This window comes from Mastomys coucha, unplaced genomic scaffold, assembly GCF_008632895.1.
Source record: "Mastomys coucha isolate ucsf_1 unplaced genomic scaffold, UCSF_Mcou_1 pScaffold12, whole genome shotgun sequence".
NCBI lineage: Eukaryota > Metazoa > Chordata > Mammalia > Rodentia > Muridae > Mastomys > Mastomys coucha.
Genome location: NW_022196894.1, coordinates 26,834,762 through 26,858,069, shown reverse-complemented (window position 1 = coordinate 26,858,069; position 23,308 = coordinate 26,834,762). Strand labels below are relative to the sequence as shown.

The 23,308-nt window shown below is 42.5% G+C and overlaps 1 protein-coding gene across 1 annotated transcript in view; it reads left to right on the top strand.

Moving 5' to 3' along the window:
• The window catches only part of Atp13a5 (ATPase 13A5), a 129,709-nt gene that overhangs the window by 73,916 nt on the left and 32,485 nt on the right, over nucleotides 1-23,308 (top strand). Inside the window, exons 15-23 of the mRNA XM_031363567.1 lie at nucleotides 1,518-1,604; nucleotides 2,224-2,380; nucleotides 6,451-6,568; nucleotides 13,442-13,566; nucleotides 15,232-15,392; nucleotides 16,907-17,023; nucleotides 18,121-18,200; nucleotides 20,375-20,417; nucleotides 22,779-22,888. Of these exons, the coding sequence (XP_031219427.1) occupies nucleotides 1,518-1,604; nucleotides 2,224-2,380; nucleotides 6,451-6,568; nucleotides 13,442-13,566; nucleotides 15,232-15,392; nucleotides 16,907-17,023; nucleotides 18,121-18,200; nucleotides 20,375-20,417; nucleotides 22,779-22,888 (998 nt within the window). The remainder of the gene's footprint in view (nucleotides 1-1,517; nucleotides 1,605-2,223; nucleotides 2,381-6,450; nucleotides 6,569-13,441; nucleotides 13,567-15,231; nucleotides 15,393-16,906; nucleotides 17,024-18,120; nucleotides 18,201-20,374; nucleotides 20,418-22,778; nucleotides 22,889-23,308) is intronic.

Below are 23,308 nucleotides of genomic sequence, written 5' to 3'. Positions count from 1 at the left end.
CCCCCACCTCCCCAGCAATCAAGTCTCTGCAGAGTTAGGTGCATCCTCTCCCACTGAGGCCATACAAGGCAGCCCAGTTTGGGAACAGATTCCACAGACAGGCAGCTTATCTGAATTTAATTCCCAGAATCCTGGTAAAAAGATGGGTATGGTATCATGCACTTGTAATCCTTGTGCTGTGGAGGCAGAGACAAATGGAACTTTGGGGCTTGTTGGCCAAATAGCCTACTGAATCAGAGCCCTGGGTTCCAGTAGGAGATTCTGTCTAAAACACACGGTGGATGCTGCATGTGCCTGCCTGCAAACTTGGGTACACATGATAGTGTATACACACACACAGACACACAGACACACACACACACACACACACACACACACACACACACACACACACACACCACATACCCCTCACACACCACAGGGAACCAGAGCATAGAATACCTCACAAGGAACTAATGCAAAGACAAATGATGGGAACTTTTGGCTTTCTAGAAATCCAGTGCTTAAAATGGGGAAAGCTGGCATAAAGAGAAATCCCTAAAATCAGTAAATTGAGATGAGAATCTTGGCTCTGAAGGTGGCATAAGGACAAAATAATGTCCAATTTCAAGAATTTTAATGAAGGAAAAATGAACTACCTAATGATCAGAGTTCTTCCCAACCCTAGCAGAACTGGTGCCGAGATGACCTGCAGCCATTGTTTCTACGTGTGACTAGGATTCTGATTCTAGTAATGCCTTCTTCTACCCGCACAGAACACAAACAAATCAGGATCTTGTTTGTGAACACGAATCTTTAGTACCACCTCTGTAAGAACTGTCAAGATGGTCATATCTACCTCTAAACAACGCAGTTTTCACTCAGGTTTAGTCTGGGTCTGATGGAGCCTTGAGTTAAGTATCCTTGGTTAGCTAGGAACCTTGTAAGCATAAAACGGGAGAGACAATTCCCTGGTAGATTATTAAGACAAATATAGTAAATTCCTTTCCAATATCAATTAATATTGATTTCTCACTACTGCTGATGTCTATATTTGGATGTTTTACCCAATGAATACAATCTATTTTCAAATGTGCTTTCTAATTTGTTAGTCGCCAACTTGCTAGCTTTCTAGCTAACTAAATTAGACTAGTAACACAGGTGTAACATAAAAATGTGCTTTTGTGCTTCTCTCAGGACACAGCTGTTAACATGGCTGAGAGCTATTGTGCTCAACACTAGAGAGCAGACCTCTTCCAGCCACAAGACATAGCCATCAGGAAGAATAGCCGCCCTACAGCCTGCATGTTCCCATCCATTTCTTCTTCAATGTATTGACAGTATTTCTGGCTTTTTGACATCTTTTCTGACTTAAGTCGATAAAAACAACACAAACTTGAAAATGTCAGCATTTAAGTAAATATCTGGGAAGAGAAGCCACATGAAAAGACTTTTGAAAATGTTAGAACAGTGCACAAAGAAAAATATTTCTTCTTATTTGTCTCAAGGAATCTTATAAATGTTTCATTTTATAACAGAATATGGAAGATAGCCAAGTGGTCTCCTGCAAATTCAGCATGGCAGATTCAAGCACAGTGATAAAACCAGGACCGAAAGCCAGCCAGGTATGATTTTCTTCCATGGGTCATGTATTTCTTTTCCCCAACGCTGGAGAAACATCTCTGGTTTTGCACATACTGCACATTTTTCCCATTGAGCTTTATCCTAATAAATTCCATAGCTGGTCCGGCTATGCCTTCAGCCCTGACTACATTCATTAATGTTTTGAGCAAATAACTCAGTGAGTGTCCATGAACGCTGGAGCACTGGGCTAGCCTTCACAATAAGCCTGCTGGGTTCTGCATGGGAAGAGCACACAGTGGTCAGGAATCGATACAAGTGCAGGTCAGTGCAGCACGCCCTGCCAAGTGCTGTAATAAAGGCTGACAAACGAGCTATGGGAAACCAGAGCTGGGAATAAGTAGTGTTTCTGGGAAAATGAAGCATCGAGTCTCAGAGGATGGTCTGGAAGAAGATTAGAACTTCTCCAGGAGGCCATGGGTGAGGGCTTTTGAGACCAGATAGCGTATCAAGGGAGACACACTTGAATAGGCCAGAAAAAGGTAAGCATTGAGGCGAATATAATTTGCCATGATGTGGCTGGGCACTTTGCAGGGTATGAACCCTTTGTTTAGTACCGCTTGAAGAAGCCTTTTCAGTCTCTTGCCTTTGATGTCCTTGCAGAGTCCTGTGGACAGCATCTCCATCTTGCGACAGTTTCCATTTTCCTCGGGCCTGCAAAGGATGTCTGTGGTTGCTCAGCTGGCTGGTGACCTTCACCTCCACGTCTACATGAAGGGTGCCCCGGAAATGGTGGCCAGGTTCTGCCGTTCTGAAACAGGTACTGACATTTTGTTGTTTGTTTGGTTGGTTTTTTCCTCTTTCAAGAATGGAACCCTTGTAAAGACCAAACATAGAAATCAAACTTCTGCAGCACAATAACAAAGCACACTAAGACATAAACTGCCACAGCCAGTAAAGAGAACAGGTTGATTTGTGTGAGTGACAGTGACGCAGGAGATCCTGTGAGGCAGACAGGGAGAATGGAACGTATAGACATAGAGAGTAAACATCTAGATGTCATACAGACAGAAGATACACCACAGAGGGGCATCAGGGCAGAATAGGTAGAGCAAAACCGCTGGGGTACATGGACTAGACGGGAAAGGTGAGATTAAGGAGAAAAATTAGGGTGAGGTAGAGCAGGGTTTCTTGTCAGCTAGAGGCAAGACTGGCTCTGCTATTAGTAGTTGAGACAAAGCAATGGAAAGAAAAGCGTGTGTGTGTGTGTGTGTGTGTGTGTGTGTGTGTGTGTGTGTGCGCGTGTGCGCGTGCGCGTGCGCGTGCGTGTGCGTGTGTGTGTGTGTGTGTGTGTGTGTGTGTGTGTGTGTGTAGGGACCATAGAAAACCTGACACTCAGGTCTTCAAGCTTGTATCCACTGAGCAATCTCCCTGTTCCAGGGGAAGTTTTAAAATTAATGTCTTTCTTTTATTGAAAATTGATTATTTTAAAGCACTATTTCTAATTATGGTTTCCCCTCTCTGAACTCTTTCCAGCTCCTCACTGCCTCACTCCTGTCTGGATCCTCATGCTTTCTGCCTCTTGTTAGAAACAAATAGACATCTCAGAAATAAGAGAAAACCAAACAAATTAGAATAGGAGGAAGCAAGCAAGCAAGCAAGCAAACAAGCAAAGGGAGCCAAAGAAAAAGCATTCGAAACACGCGCAGATGCAGACACGCGCAGATGCAGACACGCGCAGATGCAGACACGCGCAGATGCAGACACGCGCAGATGCAGACACGCGCAGATGCAGACACGCGTAGATGCAGACACACGTGTTTGTTTATGCAGGAACCTCATAAAAACATAAAACTGGAAGCCACAATAAATACAGAAAGGACCTGTAGGTGTTTTTTGTTTGTTTGTTTGTTTGTTTTTTATTTTTTTATATTTTATTTTTTTTTGTTTTTGTTTTTTGTTTGTTTTGGTTTTTTGAGACAGGGTTTCTCTATGTAGCCCTGGCTGTCCTGGAACTCATTCTGTAGACCAGGCTGGCCTCGAACTCAGAAATCCACCTGCCTCTGCCTCCCAAGTGCTGGGATTAAAGGCGTGTGCCACCACCTCCTGGCTTTTTTTTTTTTTTTTTTTAAAGCACATCGACACACTATGGGACAGAGAACCTCCAGGGATGCTGTTGAATTCATTTTCTGTTTTCTATCTACTTCTTGGCATTTGGCCTATCCTTCCAAGTAGTTTGTTTGCCTAGTGAGATTCCTTTGGAGAAAATTAAATTTTAATTTGCAAGTGGTTATCAATTGGACATAGCTTCTGAGCAGGCTAGGGATGGGGGCATGGGTCCATTTCTCCTCCTAGCTCTAGGACCTCATCTGGTACAGACCTATGTAATCCCTGTACATGCTGCCTCAGTCTCTGTGGATTCAGATGTGTGTTTGTCTAGCTATGCTTAAAAGGTCTGGTTTCTTTGATGTCCTCCATTCCATCTGGCTCTTACCCTCTTTCACTTAGTTTTTTGCAGGGCTCTCTGAGTCCTGGGGGAGGGATTTGATGGCGATAGCCTATTTAGTGTTCTGAGTTCTCTCACTCTCTGCATAGTGCCTGGTTGTGGGTCTCTGTATTTCCATTGGCTGCAGTAGGAAGCTTCTCTGATGATGGCTGAGCAAAGCAACGATCTATGGGAACAGTAGAATGTATTAGGAGTCATTTTATTGCTAGCTCCATTGCTTATCTAGTCTCAAGCAATGTTGGATATAGATTCCATTTCATGGACTAGTCAGATTTTGGTTAGGAATATTTTTTAAAAGAGAAATATGTTAAGAAAAAAGTCATTAGACTAGATTCAAGACATTCGATGGTTTTTCCCAGGCATTTTTTGTCTTTTTGGTCCAGACTCTGAGATGAGCTGTGCTATTTAATATTCTCCTAAACAAATGCACATTCTAAGCGATGGGCAAGTTTATAAGAAAATTGGTGCACTCAAATTCATTTGGATGAAACTATCATTTTTCTCCTGGCTTTCATTTACTTGTTATGATTGCAGATAGCCACCAACTGTGCATAGAATTCTAGATTTCATGAATGTTTATTCTAACTTCTACATTTGGAGTCTGTTTAGCTTAACCTTAGAAGTGTCTCTTCTATAGGCCAAGGATGAAGGACTAGCCTAGCATACACAGGATGTATCTGATTCCCAGAATGGAAAAAAAATAGACTTCCCTTTCAAATCTTGATCTTCCTCCTAAATCCCATTAACTGTGTTTCTAATAAGTTATAGATTATGTTTGTTCTGTTCTCTTTTGCTTGCAACCATGCAGACCTTAATGAGAATTGTCCTATTGCCCTGCTGTGTCAGGAAGGGTCCAGCCTCTACTCTGCCGTTCATGACAGTCCATCCAAACCTTTCTGTTATCTTGACCTTTGATGTTTCACCCCCCTCTCCTATAAATAAATGTAGGCGAGAAGCCTCCTTGAGATTTGATCCATGCCTCTCTGGATATTTTAGAAATACACTAAGTCTGAGATAAATGCAAATGTATAAGGGTCAGCCATCTTTCAGGTTGTGGATGGAAATCAATGTGCAGAAGAGAGTCTTAAGAGGCTGAAGTCAGAACATGAGTTGACAATAGAATAGGAAATAAAACTTAGTTGCTTCTCCACCTCTCCCACCACAGCCACTACTGTGCTGTCCTTCAGCTTTCATCTGATACTCTCACACAGGCACATTAGAACCCGAAAAGAATTTGTAAATACAAAAACAGTCCCGTCAAAACATGTAAGTGCTGCATTGTGTCACCAACCTGGTAAAGCTGGGATGTGACCTGGGGACTTAGAGATGGGAGGCATGGAAAGGTAGATCTCCAACAGCTTGCAGGATGGCCAAACTGGCCTATGCAGCTGTAAACCAAAGGAGAGATGCTGTCTCAATGCAATGAGGAAAGAGGACATCCATACATCTACAGTGGCACACACATGCCTGTACACGCACATGCACACAGATACTTGTACACACACGTGCACACACATATGTGCACACGCACTTGCAAACATAAGGAATGGGCAAATATTTCTGCAAAGAGTCACTCGGTGCATGTTTCAGGCCTCTCTGGCCACACAGTATCTGTATCAGCTAACTGACTCTACCACTGTGGCCACAAAGCAATCATGGATAATAAACAAATGAGTGGACGTAGCTTGAAGCTTTATTGACAAAAGCAAGTATTGCATCGAATGAAGCCAGAACATTATCAACCCTAATCTGCAAGATTGGCTATCAGTCCAATTTCATTCGAGAAAACACAGTCCTGAGGTCTGTCATTGGTGAATCCAATCAGTATATTAGACAGTGGTTAGATTCATCTTAAGGGAGCGGCTGTATCAAAATGGCTGGGTGGCTTAAGACAGGACTCCATCTCTCATAATTTTGGAAGCTGGACTGTCCAAGGTTAGGATGCTAAATAATTTGGCTCCTGGAGGGGACTAGCTTCCTGGCTTGTAGCTGCCTGCTTTGCTGCTATATCCTGGAGAGGAGAAACCATCTCTTATACCTTCCTTTGTCTTAATCCCACTCCTGGGAGTCTCTCTTTCATGAGTTAATTACTTGCCAAAGGCCTATATTCAAAATGCAGCAACATCAGAGGTTAGGTTCTAACCTAGTTTAGGCCACAGAATCGGTGTGTAGCACAGCTGATAAACAGGGCAGTTTTAGCATCTTTCCTTCCTCATCAGAGTAGCATGAAGCTATTTATGACCTTTGTCTGGAGCTGTATGCTTTCTGGTAAAGTGTTTTTATGAAGCGAATACTGAAGTACAGTAAAGACATCCAACAGTCGCTTAAGTGCCAGGTAGACTTTGGTGTGATCTTACAATTACCTCCCCTGTCTCTTCTCACAGTGCCTAAGAACTTCCCACAGGAGCTGAGGAATTACACAGTGCAAGGCTTCCGAGTCATTGCTCTTGCCCACAAAATCCTGAAGATGGAGAGGCTTTCAGATGTGGACCGTCTAGCAAGGTAAGGAATTAGAAATCAGCACAAGGGGCAGGGGGGATATCTGCACAGGAAGAGAGGAATAGTTGGAGATGGACTGACAGACAGCTCACATCACCGGGGAGTTCTTGGAGTCAGAGAACTGATCTCATCCTGTCCTCTGGTTTGGAGATGGGCAGCTGGGGCAGGACTTGCTCGGATCACATGGTGGTTTGTGATGTAGCAGCTGAGATTTCCCAGACTCCACATCTAACCTCTGCCCCATTCTACAGAGTATTCTTCTTAGTCTTGGGTCTTGTGCCTCCTAACTCTGAGCCCTTATCCCATCTCTGAACATCATTTGGCAGATTTTCTTGGAGGTCCCATATTTGGAAGGTTTCCAGAATCCCTTTTTACTTCTGGAATTTCTCAGGTGTAGGTATTTCATTTCCCTCAAATCTGGGAGGTAGTGAGTGCAAATTGAATTCCATATAGGAAGTAAAATTGAATATGTTTAATTACATTAAAGGGATGAATTGCCCTCCTCAGAGAATAATCTATTCACTGCTTTCTTCCAGCTTTTAGGATTTCCTTTTAAATGATCTACATTAAAAGAACAAGGAAACCACATAAAAGATAGCCTATATAGTCCTTATATTTGATATGTTAATTTTATATTTCTAATTCAGAGATTTTCATTTCTTTTTTTTTCATTTTTCACTTGTTTTATTTATTTTTATTTATTTATTTGTTTACATTCTAAATGCTGCCCCCTCCAGGTCACCCCTCACAGAGTCCCTCCCCACTTCCCCTCCTCCTCTCCTTTGAGAGGATGAGTCCCCTGATATCTCCCTATCCTGACACATCAAGTCTCTGCAGGATTAGATGCATTCTCTCTCATTGAGGATAAACAAGGCAGGTCTGTTGGGACAGCTCCTGGTCCAATTGTTGGAGGGCCCACAGGGTAACTGAGCTTCACATCTGCTACATATGTTCTGGAGGCCTCAGTCTCTGAGAGCTCCCAGGGATCTAGATTAGTTGACTCTGTTGGTCTTTCTGTGGAGTTCCCATCCCCTTTAGGGCCTTCAATTCTTCTTCCAACTCTTCCATCAGAGTCCCTGACCTCTGTCCAATGTTTGGCTGTGGATATCTGCATCTGTTTTAGTCAGCTGCTAGGTAAAGCCTCTCAGAGGACAGTTATGCTAGGCTCCTGTCTTTGAGCACAACAGATTATCATTAGTAGTGTCAGGGATTAGTGCTTACCCATTAGATGAGTCTCAAGTTGGGCCAGTTATTGGTTGGCCATTCCTTTAGTCTCTGCTCAATTCTTGTCCCTGTATTTCTTTTAGACAGAACAAATTTTGGGTCTAAAGTTTTGTGGGTGGGTTGGTGTCCCTATCATTCCACTGGGGATCCTGCCTAGCTATAGGAGGTGGCCTCTTCAGTTTCCATGTCCCACTCTTAAGCACTTGAGCTAAAGTCACCCACATTAACTCTTGGGAGCCGCCTATAGATCCCCCTACACACCCTCATCTCCAGTAGCTACAGATTTCTATTTATTCTCCTAGCCCTCTGGCACTCTCTCCTGTCTTTCTCCACACCTGATTCTGACCAGTGCCCCACTCCCCTCCCCATACCCTCTCCTACCCAGTTTCCTCCTTCTGTCTCTTATGACTATTTTATTCTCCCTTCTAAGTGAGATTCAAGTTTCCTCACATGGGCCTTCCTTCTTGTTTAGCTTTTCTTGGATCATGGGTATCTTGAACCTTTTAGCTAATATCCACTTATCAGTGAGTATATATCATATATATCCTTTTGGGTCTGAGTTACCTCACTCAGAATGATATTTTCTAGTTCTATTCATTTGCCTGCAAAGTTCATCCATGAGGTCCTTGTTTTGAATTAACAGCTGAATAGTATTCCATTGTGTAAATGAACCAGATTTTCTGTATCCATTCCTTGGTTGAGGGACATCTGGGTTGCTTCCAGTTTCAGGCTTTTAGGAATAAAGAACTGCTGTAAACATAATGGAACACGTGTCCTTGCACGTGTGGAACAACTTTTGGGTATATGCCTGGGAATGGTATAGCTGGGTCTTCAGGTAGAACTATTTTCAACTTTCTAGGGAACTGCAAAATTGATTTCCAGAGTGGTTGTACCAGTTTGCAATCCCACCAGCAATGGAGGAGTGTTCCCTGTCTCCATATCCTTGCCAGCATGTGCTGTTGCTTGAGTTTTTGACCATAGTCATTCTGATTGGTATAAGGTGGAATCTTAGGGTTGTTTTGATTTGCATTTCCCTGATGACCAAGAGTGCTGAATGTTTCTTTAAGTGCTTCTTGGACATTTGAGATTCCTCTGTTGAGAATTCTCTGTTTAGTTCTGCATCCAATTTTTTTTTAATTGGGTAATTGGGTTGATAGAATCTAACTTCTTGAGTTCTTTATATATTTTTAATATTGGTCTTTGTCAGATGTAGGGTTCGTGAATATCTTTTCCCAATAGTAGGCTGCCATTTTGTCCTATTGACAGTGCCCTTTGCCTTACAGAAGCCTTTCAGTTTCATGAGGTCCCATTTATCAGTTGTTGATCTTAGAGCCTGAACCATTAGCATTCTGTTCAGGAAATTAAGAGATGTTTAGTTATATAACTGGATCTTACCTGTTGTATTTGAGTACCAATGTATTTGGTTCAATATTACTATCTGCAGCCTATGTCTCACAAAGATAATTGGTATCTTACATGGCACCTATTTCCCCGTCTATAAATTATAGGAGTGGACAACTCCAAGGAGCTTTTCTGATATGCCATATTTGTCTTTGAAATAGAATCATAGAGCTCATTCAAACATATAATAACATCCTCAGATTTAACACTCAAGGTATTGGCTATTCTTGAGCAAGCAGGAGATTCATTACACATAGGAGGTTTTAATTTTTAAGACACAAATTTGAATGAGAGTGCTAAGGTCATGAGTGAGCCAGAAATTCACAAAGCTAGTGATAGAATGTGGAGAGCAACAGCTGCCACATACAAGCACAGCTGTCTTCTCGTTGAAGAGCCAGTGGGGAAATAAACATTAATAGAAGTACAAAAACCCCACAAAATCTGCTGTCTTCCAACCCATTACAAGTTTCTCCCAAGAGATATCAGGAATCCAAAATGCTTCTTATTGTGCAGCTGTTATTCTTCAATAGGGTAAGATAATATTATTTTGATTTTTATCAGGATAAAATTTACCATTTTTTTCCAGTCAGGAAAATAAGTATCTTGAAAACTGGAGTCACCAGAGGAAATTAAAAGTTTCTTGAAATACCTTAGAAAATCACCCAAAGGCGAATGACAGGAGAAAGAATTCTTTAAGTCCTAATCCATTCTTAATGTAGCAAATGTCTACTAATTTTCAATCTGTGTTAGATGTTCAGGAGCTATGGAAATGAATAAAATTAATTCCTTCATGCCAAGAATTTCATATCTTAATTGGGAAAAATAGAAAATAAAATAAATCTATAATATATTATCTCATCGATGGTTCTTAAATATCTTAGAGGAGAGGAATGAATTATATGAGAAGAATTTTTCAAGCTAGACATTGATGTTTTACATAAAAAGGCCAAAGATGTCCTCAGAGGAGAAGCATTCACTGTTTCACATAAAGAGGCCAATGATGTCCTCTGAGAAGCATTCGAACAAATATGTGAGTAGTTAAGAGCCAGGACAACCTCACTGAAGTCTGAGCACTGAAGGAGAGGCAGTGGGTTCCACCACTGCAAATGTAGTGTCATCAAGAGACCCACAAGCCTGGTCACCTGACTGAGGGGGTGAGTTGTAGTAGAAACAAATGCACTCCTTTATTTTTTGCCATTGTGCCCATTTCTTGGTGTCACATCTATGAGAGTTTTGCCAAGACTGATCTCAAGGAAATGCCCCCGTTGTAATTTCATGTTAGAGTTTCCATTTTCAGTCTTATGTCGACGTCTCCGATCCATTTCCAGTTGATTTTTGCATATGCACTGTGTTGATTACCATTGCATGGCTCTGATCCCATACCTATAGAAACAATGTTGGAGAATACTTCATTCTGGTTCCCAGTTTCAGAGGGATTTTAGACACTTGATGACAGGCAGAGAAGAGGAGAGTCCTTCTATCTGCTGTGCTGCCGTGGGAGGCAGAGAGGTTCATGTGGCAGCAGCCGACCAGTAAGCAAAAAGCAGAAGAATGAACCATGCCTGTCTCTAGCAACCTACTTTACTAAGAGATTAATGTTTGAGTTCATAAGGAGCACTATTTCATAATAAAAAGTACATCTGATTTTTAAATGGTAAAAGGAGATACTTGTCTAAGACACTTGATACACATATAGCATAAAGTGCATAAAAGGGCATTGAAATTTACCAGTCATTGGTGAAATGAAATGAAAATCAAAACCACAATGAGGTCATTGCCTGCCTAGTAAGAGGACCGATTAGAGACTGAAGAGATGGCTCAATGGCTAAGAGCTCCTGCTGCCCCTTCAGAATCAGTTCCTAACACTACATACCAGCTCACAGCCATCTATAACTACAGTTCCAGGGTGATTGGACCCCATCTCACCATCTTCTGGCTTCCTGGAATCATGTGCACATATATACATGCAGGTAAAACACTCACAATCAGTGAATCTAAAGGTGGAGGAGGAGGACGAGGATGGCTGACTAAAGTGTTGGTGAGGGTGTAGACATTGAAACCTATTCCAGTATTAATGGGAGTGGGAAATTATGTAACTGCTATGGAAAACAGAGTGAAGGTTCTGAAATGAGTGACAAAGACAACATGCTTAGGATGCTTAGGATTTTTCTTAGTAAAGAAAATAGAGTATATACATGCTATGGGATACCATTTAGCCTTTAAAGTCAGGGGAATACAGGGAGCCACAGGCTACTGTGCAGACATGCCCAAGTCCAAGAACCACACCACACACAACCTATCCCCCCCAAAAACCAGAAATGGCATTAAGAAGCCCCAATCACAAAGATATGAATGACGAAATGGGGTAAACCCTAAGCTCATAAGCAACATGTGTACTGCCAATAAGCACAACAGGAAAGGCCTGAAGAAGATGCAGACAAACGATGCAAAGGCAATGAGTGCGCATGCAGAGGCCATCAAGGCCCTCGTGACACCTAAGGTGGTTAAGCCCAAGATTTGAAAGGGTCCCAACCACATACTCAGCAGTCTTGCTGTCACTGCTTACTCCAAGCTTGAGAAGAAGAATTGAGGCTGCATGGCCAAGAGTCACATGCTCTGTCAAACAAAGCCCAAGGCTCAAACTAAGGGAGAGGCAAAAGCTCCAGCTTTGGCTCCTAATGGTACCCGGGCCTCTATGAAGGTTCCATAGAAAAGACTTCTGTCTGACAATGTAAAGATAGATGGACTAAGGAAACACACATATTTGTAGATGACCAATGCCTGATGCTGTTTTTTTATAAATAAACTTGAGGCAAGATTTGGAAAAGGGAGTGGGTGATGGAATCCTGCCATCTGAGGTAATGTGTCTTAATGTGGAAGATGCTAATGGAAATAAGCCTGTCAGAGGAAGAAGAAGATAAATACCACCCAATCCCGCTTACACTAAGTATTTGAAATAGACTCCTGGATTGAGTAAAGTGGCAGTTATCCTAGGCTGGAAGGAGAGGGAGTTTCCAGGGGTGAGTGTTTTAGTTCCTCGAGGTGGATAAGTTCTGGAGGTCTGCTCTGCCGCACACCGCTCTCTCTAACTGGAGGTCTGCTCTGCCACACACTGGTCTCACTAACTGTTGTGTGTTGCACAGTCACCATTATGTTGGAAGAATGGAGCTCAACTGTTCTTATCACAAAGAAAAAAGAACAAAATGGGAGCTCAGACACCTTCAGCGTGATTGACATGTCTCCTCTTTTGATGATGGTAATAGTTATACAGTTGTGTTAGAACCTGTAAAATTGTGTGCTTTAAATATGTCCAGGTTTTGCATAACAATTTTACCTCAATAAAGCTATAAAAACAGTTTACGGATCTTAAAAAACAATAAAAAAAAAAAAACAAGCAAAGAGGCTAGAAAGACAGCTCAGTGGATAAAATGCTTGCCACACAAGTATGAGGGCCTGAGTTTAATCCTTAGCACACCCCCCCACACACACACACAAAAGGTCATATTGGTTTGAATCCCAACACTGAAGAGCAAATCCAGACAGATCGGTTGAGTATTACTGGCCTAGACTTATGGACAAGCCCCAAGTTCCAGTGAGAGATCTTCAAAGAAAATAAAAGGTGGACAGAGCCTACACATGTATGTGCACTTGCACACACAGTCACCCACACACACACACAAGTGAGCACATGTACCTTCCACACATACTTGTACATACGTATATAGTAAGCAGAGTTAGCCAGTGAGTTTTCAGTTCTAGTTGACATTAAAATGTTGATTTCTCTTATATGGACAAATTAAATACTGTTTGTTTAGTATTTGATAATAGGTGTAGTCTGAACATAAGGCATTGTGGTAATGACGGCATCATGCAGAATGCACCCCGTGATTGTCAAATAGATTTGCTTTTTTTAAAATATAAGGTCAAGGGGAAAATATGAAAGACTGGAGATTAAAAAAATACATAGTTAACAATTAAAAAATAAGATTGGGAAGGCAAAAATTGGGAAAAGAACTGCATTTTTATTTGCAGTTGATAATGGGAAGTGACTGTTTTAGGGGAAAGACAAAGAATGGTATGGATACAAGACAACTGGTTTTCATTATAAGCTCCTGAGTTCCTTTCTTTTTTAAGGTGTGCACTATAACACTAATAAAACATAGACAGAGGTTCTAAAGAAAAGAAATCAATCAGCCACGGGCATGCCACAGTGCTACACCTTAAAATGTCAATTTTCTCCTGACCTCAAAGGGAGAAAGTGGAGTCTGAGTTGGCATTTCTGGGACTTCTCATAATGGAGAACCGCTTGAAAAAAGAAACAAGGCCAGTGCTGAAGGAGCTGAGTGAGGCCCGCATCAGGACCGTCATGGTTACAGGTATGCGTGCTTCCAAAGTCTGGCAGTTAACAAAAAGAAAAGAAGCATGAAGTGAGCAAGGCCATGTGACTGAAGCAGACAGCCAGGGCTCTGTGTGGCCCTGTCACCTTGCAGCACCCCCAAGCAGGAAAAGCCTTTTCTAAGGCAGCGACTGTCTCTTCTCTTCCCAGTACCACTTGTCCTATCCAGGATCCTGCAAGTAGAACGACTGGTACATAGGCTGAGGGAGATCACACGGGAATGGGCTTGCTATACAGTAAGAACTGAGTTCAGATAGTCAGCTTCCATATTAAAAGCTGACTGACTGAGGTGGCACGTGCCTGTAATCTCTGCATTAGAAGGTAAGAGACTGGAGGATCCTGGAGTTTGCTAGCCAGATCAAGGAGCTCTGGATTCAGTGAGAGAGCCTGTATACAGACACACACACATGTGCGCACACATGCACACACACACACACACACACACACATACACACACACACACACACATACAAGCATAGTGCAGGGTAAGCAAAGCTAAGTGTGGCCTTGTCAGTGTTCTGTCTTGTGTTTAGTGCCGATCCCAAGGATGGACTGTGCCTTCAGCCTGGTATCATTTGTTCACCAGTGAGCACTACCTGTTATCTCAACATTAGTCATGAATAGCTACACATTAATTAATTAATCAATTAATCAATCAATTAATTAATTAATTTGGTGTTTTAAGACTGGGTTTTTCTGTATAGCCCTAGCTGTCCTGGAACTCACTCTGTAGACCAGACTCACTCTGAGTCCTTGAACTCAGAAATCCCCCTGCCTCTGCTTCCCAAGTGCTGGCATTATCATACATTTCTTTTTTTTTTAATTAGATATTTTCTTTATTTACATTTCAAATGATATCCCCTTTCCCAGTTTCCTCTCTGAGAAAACCAACCCTATTCCCTCCCCCCACCTCCTGCTCACTAACCTACCCTTTCCCATTTCCTGGCCCTGGTATTCCCCTACACTGGGGCATAGAGCCTTCACCGGACCAAGGACCTCTCCTCCCATTGAAGACTGACTAGGCTATCCTCTGCTACGTGTGCAACTGGGACCATGAGTCCCACCATGTGTAGTCTTTGGTTGGTGGTTTAGTCCCTAGGAGCTCTGAGGATACTAGTTCATATTGTTGCTCCTCCTAAGGGGTGCAAACCCCTTCAGCTCCTTGGGTCCTTTCTCTAGCTCCTTCATTGGGGACCCTGTACTCAGTCTAATGGATGGCTGTGAGCCTCTACTTCTGTATTAGTTGGGTACTGTCAGAGCCTCTCAGGAGACAGCTACATCAGGTTTCTGCCAGCCAGCACTTACTGACATCCACAATAGTATCTGGGTTTGGTGATTGAATATGGGAAGGATTCCCAAGTGATGCAGTCTCTGGATTGTCCTTCCTTCAGGCTATGCTCCATACTTTGTCTCTGCAACTCCTTCCATGCGTATTTTGTTCCCCCTTCTAAGAAGGATCGTGGTTAGGAAGCACACAGAGGGAGAGAAGTTGCCTTTGGTGTTTGCTCACTAGAGGCATACACTTGGGTAGAAGGAAAGATAAATAGTTATAAAACAACACAGAAATCACAGAATATACCCAATGGGTAGCAACAAACAGATGGAGAGACATCTTAGTTTCAGTGGCTGTCTCTTTGTCATCTAGGTGACAATCTTCAAACTGCCATCACTGTTGCTAAAAATTCTGAAATGATTCCCGTGGGCAGCCAGGTCATCATTGTCGAGGCTAATGAGCCAGGAGACCTTGTTCCTGCTTCTGTGACCTGGCAGCTGGTGGGGACCCAAGAGCCAGGCTCTGGGAAGAAGGTGAGCAGATGTTCAAAGACCTCCGGCTGGGTCTGGGTTGGTGGAACACAGCCCTGGCATGGAGCAACCATCTGCATCCTGGAAGGCATCGTAGTACCAATCTCTCAGGTGTATCTTGGAGTGTCACACCATGCAGAGGGTTTTCAGTGGCATCCTGCAGATCCATTCACAAATTATCATCACCTAGGGGAGTTTACAAATGCTCTACTGCAGGCAGCAGCAACTGAGTCCGAGTCCCTGAATAAGAGGGAAATAAAGGCTTGCCAAGGCACACCGGTAAGCTGTGCAGCAGGCCCAAGAGCACAGTCTCTGATTCCACACAAATCCACAGGCATCCGTATTGCACAGTGCATTGCTGGAAAGCTGGCAAGGGTAGGATCTTCCAGAAAGCAAGTTTCCTGTTTGCTTGTCTGAGAAAAGCTTTCCCATACAGGAATAGGAACGAGATTGCCTGAAAATTGACTTCTGTGTCACTCCAAAGCATGACCCTTCTGGTATAGAAATGCTTCTTGGTTTCAGGCTGAACAAGCTTTCACATTGTTAAATAGACATGGGGCTTTGGTTTAGCATACAGACTGGCAAGTATACAGAGTGGCCCTGGGTAATCTATATGAGTTAATTGTGTGCAACTTCTTGTTACATATGTTAAAAAAAGACATCAATTCTCTCTGTGCCTTCTGCAGCTCTATAGTCCTTGTTTCATTGTTAACCTGCTTGCTTCATACAGTACCCGTGTATCCCTGTATCACAGAACACTGAGCCTTCACTGATTTAACAAGCTGGCTATCCATGTTCAAATTCATTCAAATACTGTACTGTTTAAATTCAGTCCTATGGAAATGTAAAGCCTGCTGATAAATTTCGAGAGAGCTGATAAATCTCACTCATCATTTCCAGCATAGGTGACTGATGGTAAGAACCACTGGACACCATCAAATGTGTCCCCTTGAACTAGCAACCAGGAAGAGGTAGAGCTCAGCAGAGGCAAATGCCTACAAGTGACCGGGAGGAAGGGGTCTGGAAATGCTTGATAATGGTGCAGGGAACATAGGTGAGAAAGAGGCTCTGGTCACCATGATGGATGGGGAAAATTGTTTTAGTAGGGTCACAACGGAAGTCAAAAGTCAGGCAGAGGAAGTAGCTAGGTACTAAGAACAAAACTATGCCTTCTTGAAGTGAAGAAATAGTCAATGAATAATACAAGATCTTAGGAAACACAAATGCACATGAGGAAGAAGGAGAGAGACGTTTTTGCTCTCCCCGCTGGCTCCTTGTTGGCACATTGTTATGAAGAAAGGATGGGAGCTGTCAGAGCATCATAGAGTTTTATAATAACAGAGGCAATTTTGCTTGTCTTCTTTCAGTTGAGGTTGAGGTTCCATGGGCGAGCAAACCTTCCCGCCCTTCCCGATGATCATTTCTTTGTACCATGCACTTTTACTTCCTTCCGAGTGTCACAAGTAAGCCATCACTATTTTACAAGCCCCTGAAGAAACAATGCCTTTTGATTTCAGGACACCTACATTGACATAGGAAACAGTTCTGTACCCGATGGAAAAGGTTACCATTTTGCAATGAGTGGGAAGTCATACCAAGTGTTATCTCATCATTTCTACAGCATGCTGCCACAAGTAAGTATTGACGGAATGTGATGCTTTGTCTGGGTCTTCAAGTGAGTGGAACACAGAGTAAGGAAGGGGATGGGCCATTGAGGAGGGCTTGGGTTTGAATATGTGTGTTACTGAAGGCACCTTGAATTTGAAGAAGGTTCCTGGTCCTATCTAAATCCACCAGACTCTACAATAACATACTGTGGCCCTTCAGACTTCAGTGCTGATAGATTCTCTCAACCCTGTGACTAGTCCAAGCTTAGCCTCCCTCCCTTCCTCCCTCCCTCCCTCCTTTCCTTCCTCCCCCCTCCTTCCATCCCTCCTTCTGTTTTTTCCCTAACACAACCTCAGAGTAGATCCACACATCAGCCCTACCTGCACGTTAGTGTCTCTGAAAGCCACTGGTCCACATCAGGAAGAGCTCCATTCCCCTGCTGTCTGGAGCCTTAAATCACAGCAGAAGGGCAACAAAATGCACCACAGTTTATTCTCAAAATCATTTATTATCTTGTCCTCCATGTGCCCTGCTTTAAAATACTGCTGAACAGGGCTGCGCTTTCAGTGTGGTGGAGGCACATGGTGTACACACTGAGGGTCGCAGTTATCTGTTAGCAGAACCTAAAATATTCTGCCACCTCACCTTCCTTGATAAGTCAGGGTCCGAAGAGTTTGAGGCCTAAAGGCTTTTTGAGGCAGCTTTTCTTCCATTCCATATTGTGAAGGTTTGCACAGCAAGTTGGGAGATCTGAAAGCAGGCCTCTCATCTGGTTTGTTGTACTCTGTCTATGACATAGATAGTACAATGAGCTGTATTTCCCAAAGAATTGTCATCCAGTTCTACCTCCCCTCCTAACTCCTAGCTGCTATGTTAATAAAAAGTTACTACTTCTTCGGGAAAGGAAGCAAAGTAATTGGGTCCAGAAAAGAAAGTAATGGAGTGGTGATGGAGGATTGAAAGTTCAATATTAAATCATTACATCCCTCATCCTTGTTCCTGGAGTTGGGTCTGATGCCATGCACTGTGTTAAATCAGTGGCTGGGAGTGATTTTTCAGGACTTTTGTTTTTGAAACATTGTCCTTCCTAATCTTACTATGACAGTTGTTTTTTCCTCTTTAGATTCTTGTTAATGGAACCATTTTTGCAAGAATGTCTCCTGGGCAGAAATCAAGCCTCGTGGAAGAGTTTCAGAAATTAAAGTAGGTGATGGACAGGAAAGGAACACGTGTCGGTTCTCTATGGCAGCACAACCACCTGCTCCATAGCGTCTTAGGGTAGTGCTGTTAGTTGTTTGAGGGTTCTATGGATCAGGTATCCAGATGTGCCACAGGTAAGCCTTGGTTCTTGAGCTAAGGATGCAATTATGAAAGGACGTAAAGTGGTGTCAGCCAGGACTGCAGCATGGTTGTGCGAGTGGGGGTGGCTCTGCTACCACCTCCCCTCACATGAGTAAGCTCTTTTCGTGTGTTGGAATACATGGGTAGGAGGAGGAAGCCAGTCTCAGCTCCCTGAGATATAGGTCACTTCATAGGGAAGAAGCTAACGTTGCCACGGACTTCTGTATGTAAGGTGAGAAACCAAGAGTTACAATGGAGCAGAGGGACGGAGGGGAGAGGAGGAGAGGAAGGGATGGTGTTACTATCTTTCATTCCCTAATCTGAGAACAGTTTGGTGCCTTCTCTTCATTAGAAGCAAGTCACTATGTCCTGCCCATACTCAAGGGAGTGAACTTCACAGCAGCAGGAAGTGCAGGAGGTGGGAAGAGTTGAGGCACATTTTTGACACTGACTACCCCACAGAACATTCATTTGTGGCCCATAAAGTCCACCTTACAGGAATATTGCCTGCTTAGAAATAATGTGGTCACATGTAGCTCAGGATAGAAATGGCAGGAAAGTGTGTGACCTTTCTCCCAAAGTCATCAACTTGACCCGTTAGATGGATGGTATTTTTAGACCCTCTTAACATGAACTGAAATGGCAGCTAGAAGCAACTAGAGACAAGGAGATTCAGACCCCTCTCAAAGCACTGATGACCAAGTTCTATCTGAATGGAGGAGTTCTTGCTGACACTGGGCCCACCTATTCATTCCTTGCAGAGTTATAGTTTCTAGCCTGAAGGTTTCAGATAGCAAAAAGACAGAGTAGCGAAGCCATCAGATAAGGAGACTGCTTCTTTCTATCAGATTTTACCAACTAAGCTCCTTAGCAAAGTCTCACATGCCTTCCATTAGCCCCTGTGCTCTCAGACTAGGTAAATGGCCAGGGGTAAGTGGCTAGCTCATTTACAAAGTCATTACATGACATTGGATGAAGAGAGTAATCTTCCTGTCTCCATGCCTGAGTAACACTGGCTGATACTCTGAAAGCCACATTCCCCTAAAACACAGTTTAGAAAGACATATACTGTGACAGAATGAGCTGTCTTCTCAGTTACCTGTCATCCTCTTTGTGGTCTTACCCTTGGCAATGCATAGCAAGCAACTCTGGATGAAGGAAGCCAATTAGATGACTTCAGGTAGCGGTGATACTATGGCACAATATGCCAATGTTTGTGATTTCACTAGCCCAGCACTAGGCTGAATTTGTCTACATTGGACCATTCTTGAACTAGAGAAATGGTCAAAAAGACAACTTCTTATGGGCCAACTAATAATAGGGATGTACTAACAGAACTTGACTTTTATCGCTTATGATCTGATTTTGGAAAAGCGCCACTGAATCATTTAAAGCAGTGCCATGAGTCACTGTTGATAAGTGTCATTCAGTTGTAATAGAAGGCTCAATGCATAAGAAATTCCTTTTCCCTGGCAGCAACTTTAAATTTTATCCTTCCACTTAGATCTTGATTGCATACCAAGCTGATATACATGGGGTACACTTTACGTCACTGCTACTCTGAGATACACCAAGAACACATGTATGCCCTAATTGTACCTGCTAAGCTATTCTAGTGTTGAAACTGAACTCCCAGCTGCAGTGAGAGCAGCTTGGCTGGGCTAGGCTGTGATCTGCCCATTAGGTTGAATGAGAAGTGTGTAATCATGACCTTATTCTAATCATGACTCCTCGATCTTGAGCTCAATAGTGTGGACACAATCAACCTGACATTCTCTTCAAGTATGTGATTACTATCATTGCTGATGCTCCTGGTGTCATCACTGTCATTTCAGTGATTGAGACAAATTAAATCAGGGGCCTTTTTCTTCTCAGATGAAGATTCTCCAAGGCATTTCCTTGATTCCATATCTGTTCAGGACACACACACACACACACACACACACACACACACACACACACACTTAGAAGTTAGTTACAATGGAAGTGATTCAAGGGGCCTTCTGACCTGTTGAGTTTTATCTTTTTCTCTGTAGTTATTATGTAGGCATGTGTGGAGATGGAGCCAATGACTGTGGGGTGAGTACACATGACTTTTGGACTTTTGTGAATACAAGCAGCACTTGGAAATCCCTCTTGAGCTCTCTAAGGCCCCCTAGGGCCTCTTTATCCTTCCTTCAGCAGCCACTCGGTCATGCTTACCTCTCCCTGAGCGTGGGTTAGAAACAGAAAGAGCTAAGATCATTTTTGCTGTCTTTTAGCAATTCTCAGAATAGTAAAGCAATGCTGCTGATGCCCCCAAAGTTTGGATCCACTGGGGACTTTACAACATTATCTGGCTTAAGCCTTAAGGTTGACGCATTAAGCCTTTAATGTTACTTATAAGGAGAGGAAGCCTCTGGGAGATGATAATACTTTTGTACAAGGTGCATAGCTGGTAAAGCCTTACAGACAAAAAGGTTGGAATTCATAAAATTTTTAATTATGTGTAAATTGCACTTATTCCCTCTAAACCCACTCTGAGGTTAATTTTTGAAAATTGGGTTTCTCCCATATTGTTATGAAATCCTAAATGGTATGGTTTTTATACTGTATAGAAAAACTAAAATTAAGTGAGTCTTGGGTTATTGTTCATTCCCAGAAGAAGGTGCATATATATTTTATATTCTGATTTTTGAAGACATGGGTAAAATAACAGATGACTGTCAGGACTATTCATGTCTTTATTACCTAACTGTGGTGATGAATTGAAGAACAGGGCTGGGGATATAGCTGAGTAGCAGAGCCTTTGCCTAGCATGTGTGATGCTCAACCCATCACACAGTGCACAGCAGAAGAGGAGGATGAAAAGGAGGAGTAAGGGGAAGCAGGGAGAAAAAGGAAAGCCTTTTAATTTCCAAAGCTTATTAGAAATATCAAATCTGTTTATTCATTTTACTTTCCACTTAAATATTTTTCCAATGTCTGTGAAAAAATATGTTCATGCTTAAAGACTTAGTGTACATATTTTTGCCTGTGTTTCATAAGAAACACAGCTCATTTATCCAACTTAGGGTACATAGCTATTGCTATTAATTATGTGACATTTATAGCAAAACAAAAATTCCAAAAAGTCATAATCTCTGTTCTCCCAAAAGGCCATCATCTGATGGATGAATCATGCGTGAATTCACCCTGCCATGTGGCAGACAGTCTTAAACTACATAATAGAGGCATAAACACTGAGGGAGAAAGGCAGAGGGAGGTGATGTTCTAAGAGGAACCGAACTGGGATCTTTTAATCTATTGCAAAGCAAATGATGCTATCAAGCCCTACAGAGCAACCTGAATGCAAAATTTCATTTGGGCTTTCTGGCTTGCCTATGGGCTGGTCTGTTGTGTGTGCTCTGTACAGCCTTCATCAGAAGAAATAAATGAGCCTTCTGTGAAGCAACCCATGTATCACATGTGCTTGTGGGTATATGTTTCTTGATTTGGGCATCTGATGGTGATGCTGTGTGCCCCACACTCTTTACGAGCAGCTAGCTAGTTGGATCAATCAGCAAGGAAAGTTATCACTAGATATATTTCCTGATTTTTTTTTCATTAAGATGGCCCTACTAAATGTAAAAACTAAGATAGTGTAAGTCTCCTATTCATGGCCATCCAGATTCTGCCATTCTTTTTAAAGATTTATTTTATTTTTTCACTGTGTATGTGTGTGTGCATGTGCACACAAGCATGCATGTGCACATGCACATGTGCAAGTGCCTGAAAGGTCCAGAAGATCTAGAATTACAGATAACTCTGAGCCTCTCAACATGGGTGCTAGGAACTGAACTTGTGTTTCTTCAAAGAATAGTATAAGCTGTTGCTTGCTAAGTCAGTGGTTCTCAACTTGTGGACCATGACCCCTTTGGAGGTTGAATGACCCTTTCACAGGGTTTGCATGTCAGATGTCCTGTGAATCAGATATTTACAGTACGATTCATAACAGTTGTTGAATTACACTTATGGAGTAGCAATGAAAGTAATTTTATGGTTGGTGGTTACCACAACATGAAGGACTGTATTAAAGGGTAGCAGCATTAGAAAGGTTAAGAACTACTATGCTAAGACATCTGTCCAACATTTTCCCCATCCTTTCACAGAAGTTTTGAATGAGTGTTTCCATTTGCTGATGATGTATATGTGTCACAAAAATAGTATAATATACATGCAAGTGTAGAACCATGCACGTGTGTACGTACATGCTTCTGTGGATCACAATGCAGTCCGTTTCTTTTCTATGGTGACTTTACAGATCAGGCAAGACAGGCTATATGGATGATAGAACATATAAATAGAGACCTGATTATGGACAGATACAGTATTATAACTGACATAAAACAAACAGCCTAGTATTTGAGTAGAAGAATCTGGTCTGAGGAGTCATGGTTTGACAAGTATGAATCATTCCAGGCTTTGAAAATGGCTCATGCGGGCATCTCGCTATCAGAACAGGAAGCATCCGTGGCATCTCCCTTCACCTCAAAAACAGCCAATATTGAGTGTGTGCCTCATCTCATCAGGTAAGCCGAAGCTTCCCCTGTACCTCACCACTGTGGCTCATTGTCTGGTTCTGGAAGCAGACAGAATTGGACATTAAGTCATAACAGTGAGGGCAGGTGTGGATCTAGGGCAAGTGTTGGGGCGGGCCAAGTGCTGTTGAGCCACTAGCCAAGGGCCAATTCCTGTTGCTTTTACAAGCACTAACAAACCCACACAAAAAGTGACTTTCATCCAGTTTTAAGAAATGGGTGTGTCAGGGAGACCAATGAAAGTCTTCTTTGGTATTTAAAATCTGATTGCATGTCTTCTCTTTCCCTTAATTTCATATACCGGGTACCTTCAGTGATATTTGACCAGGAGTTTGGGATGGGTAAGAGGGCAAGATAAGAATGCATCGTTAGATAGCTTCTATCAATGCTATTGTGTACTTCAAAAATAAA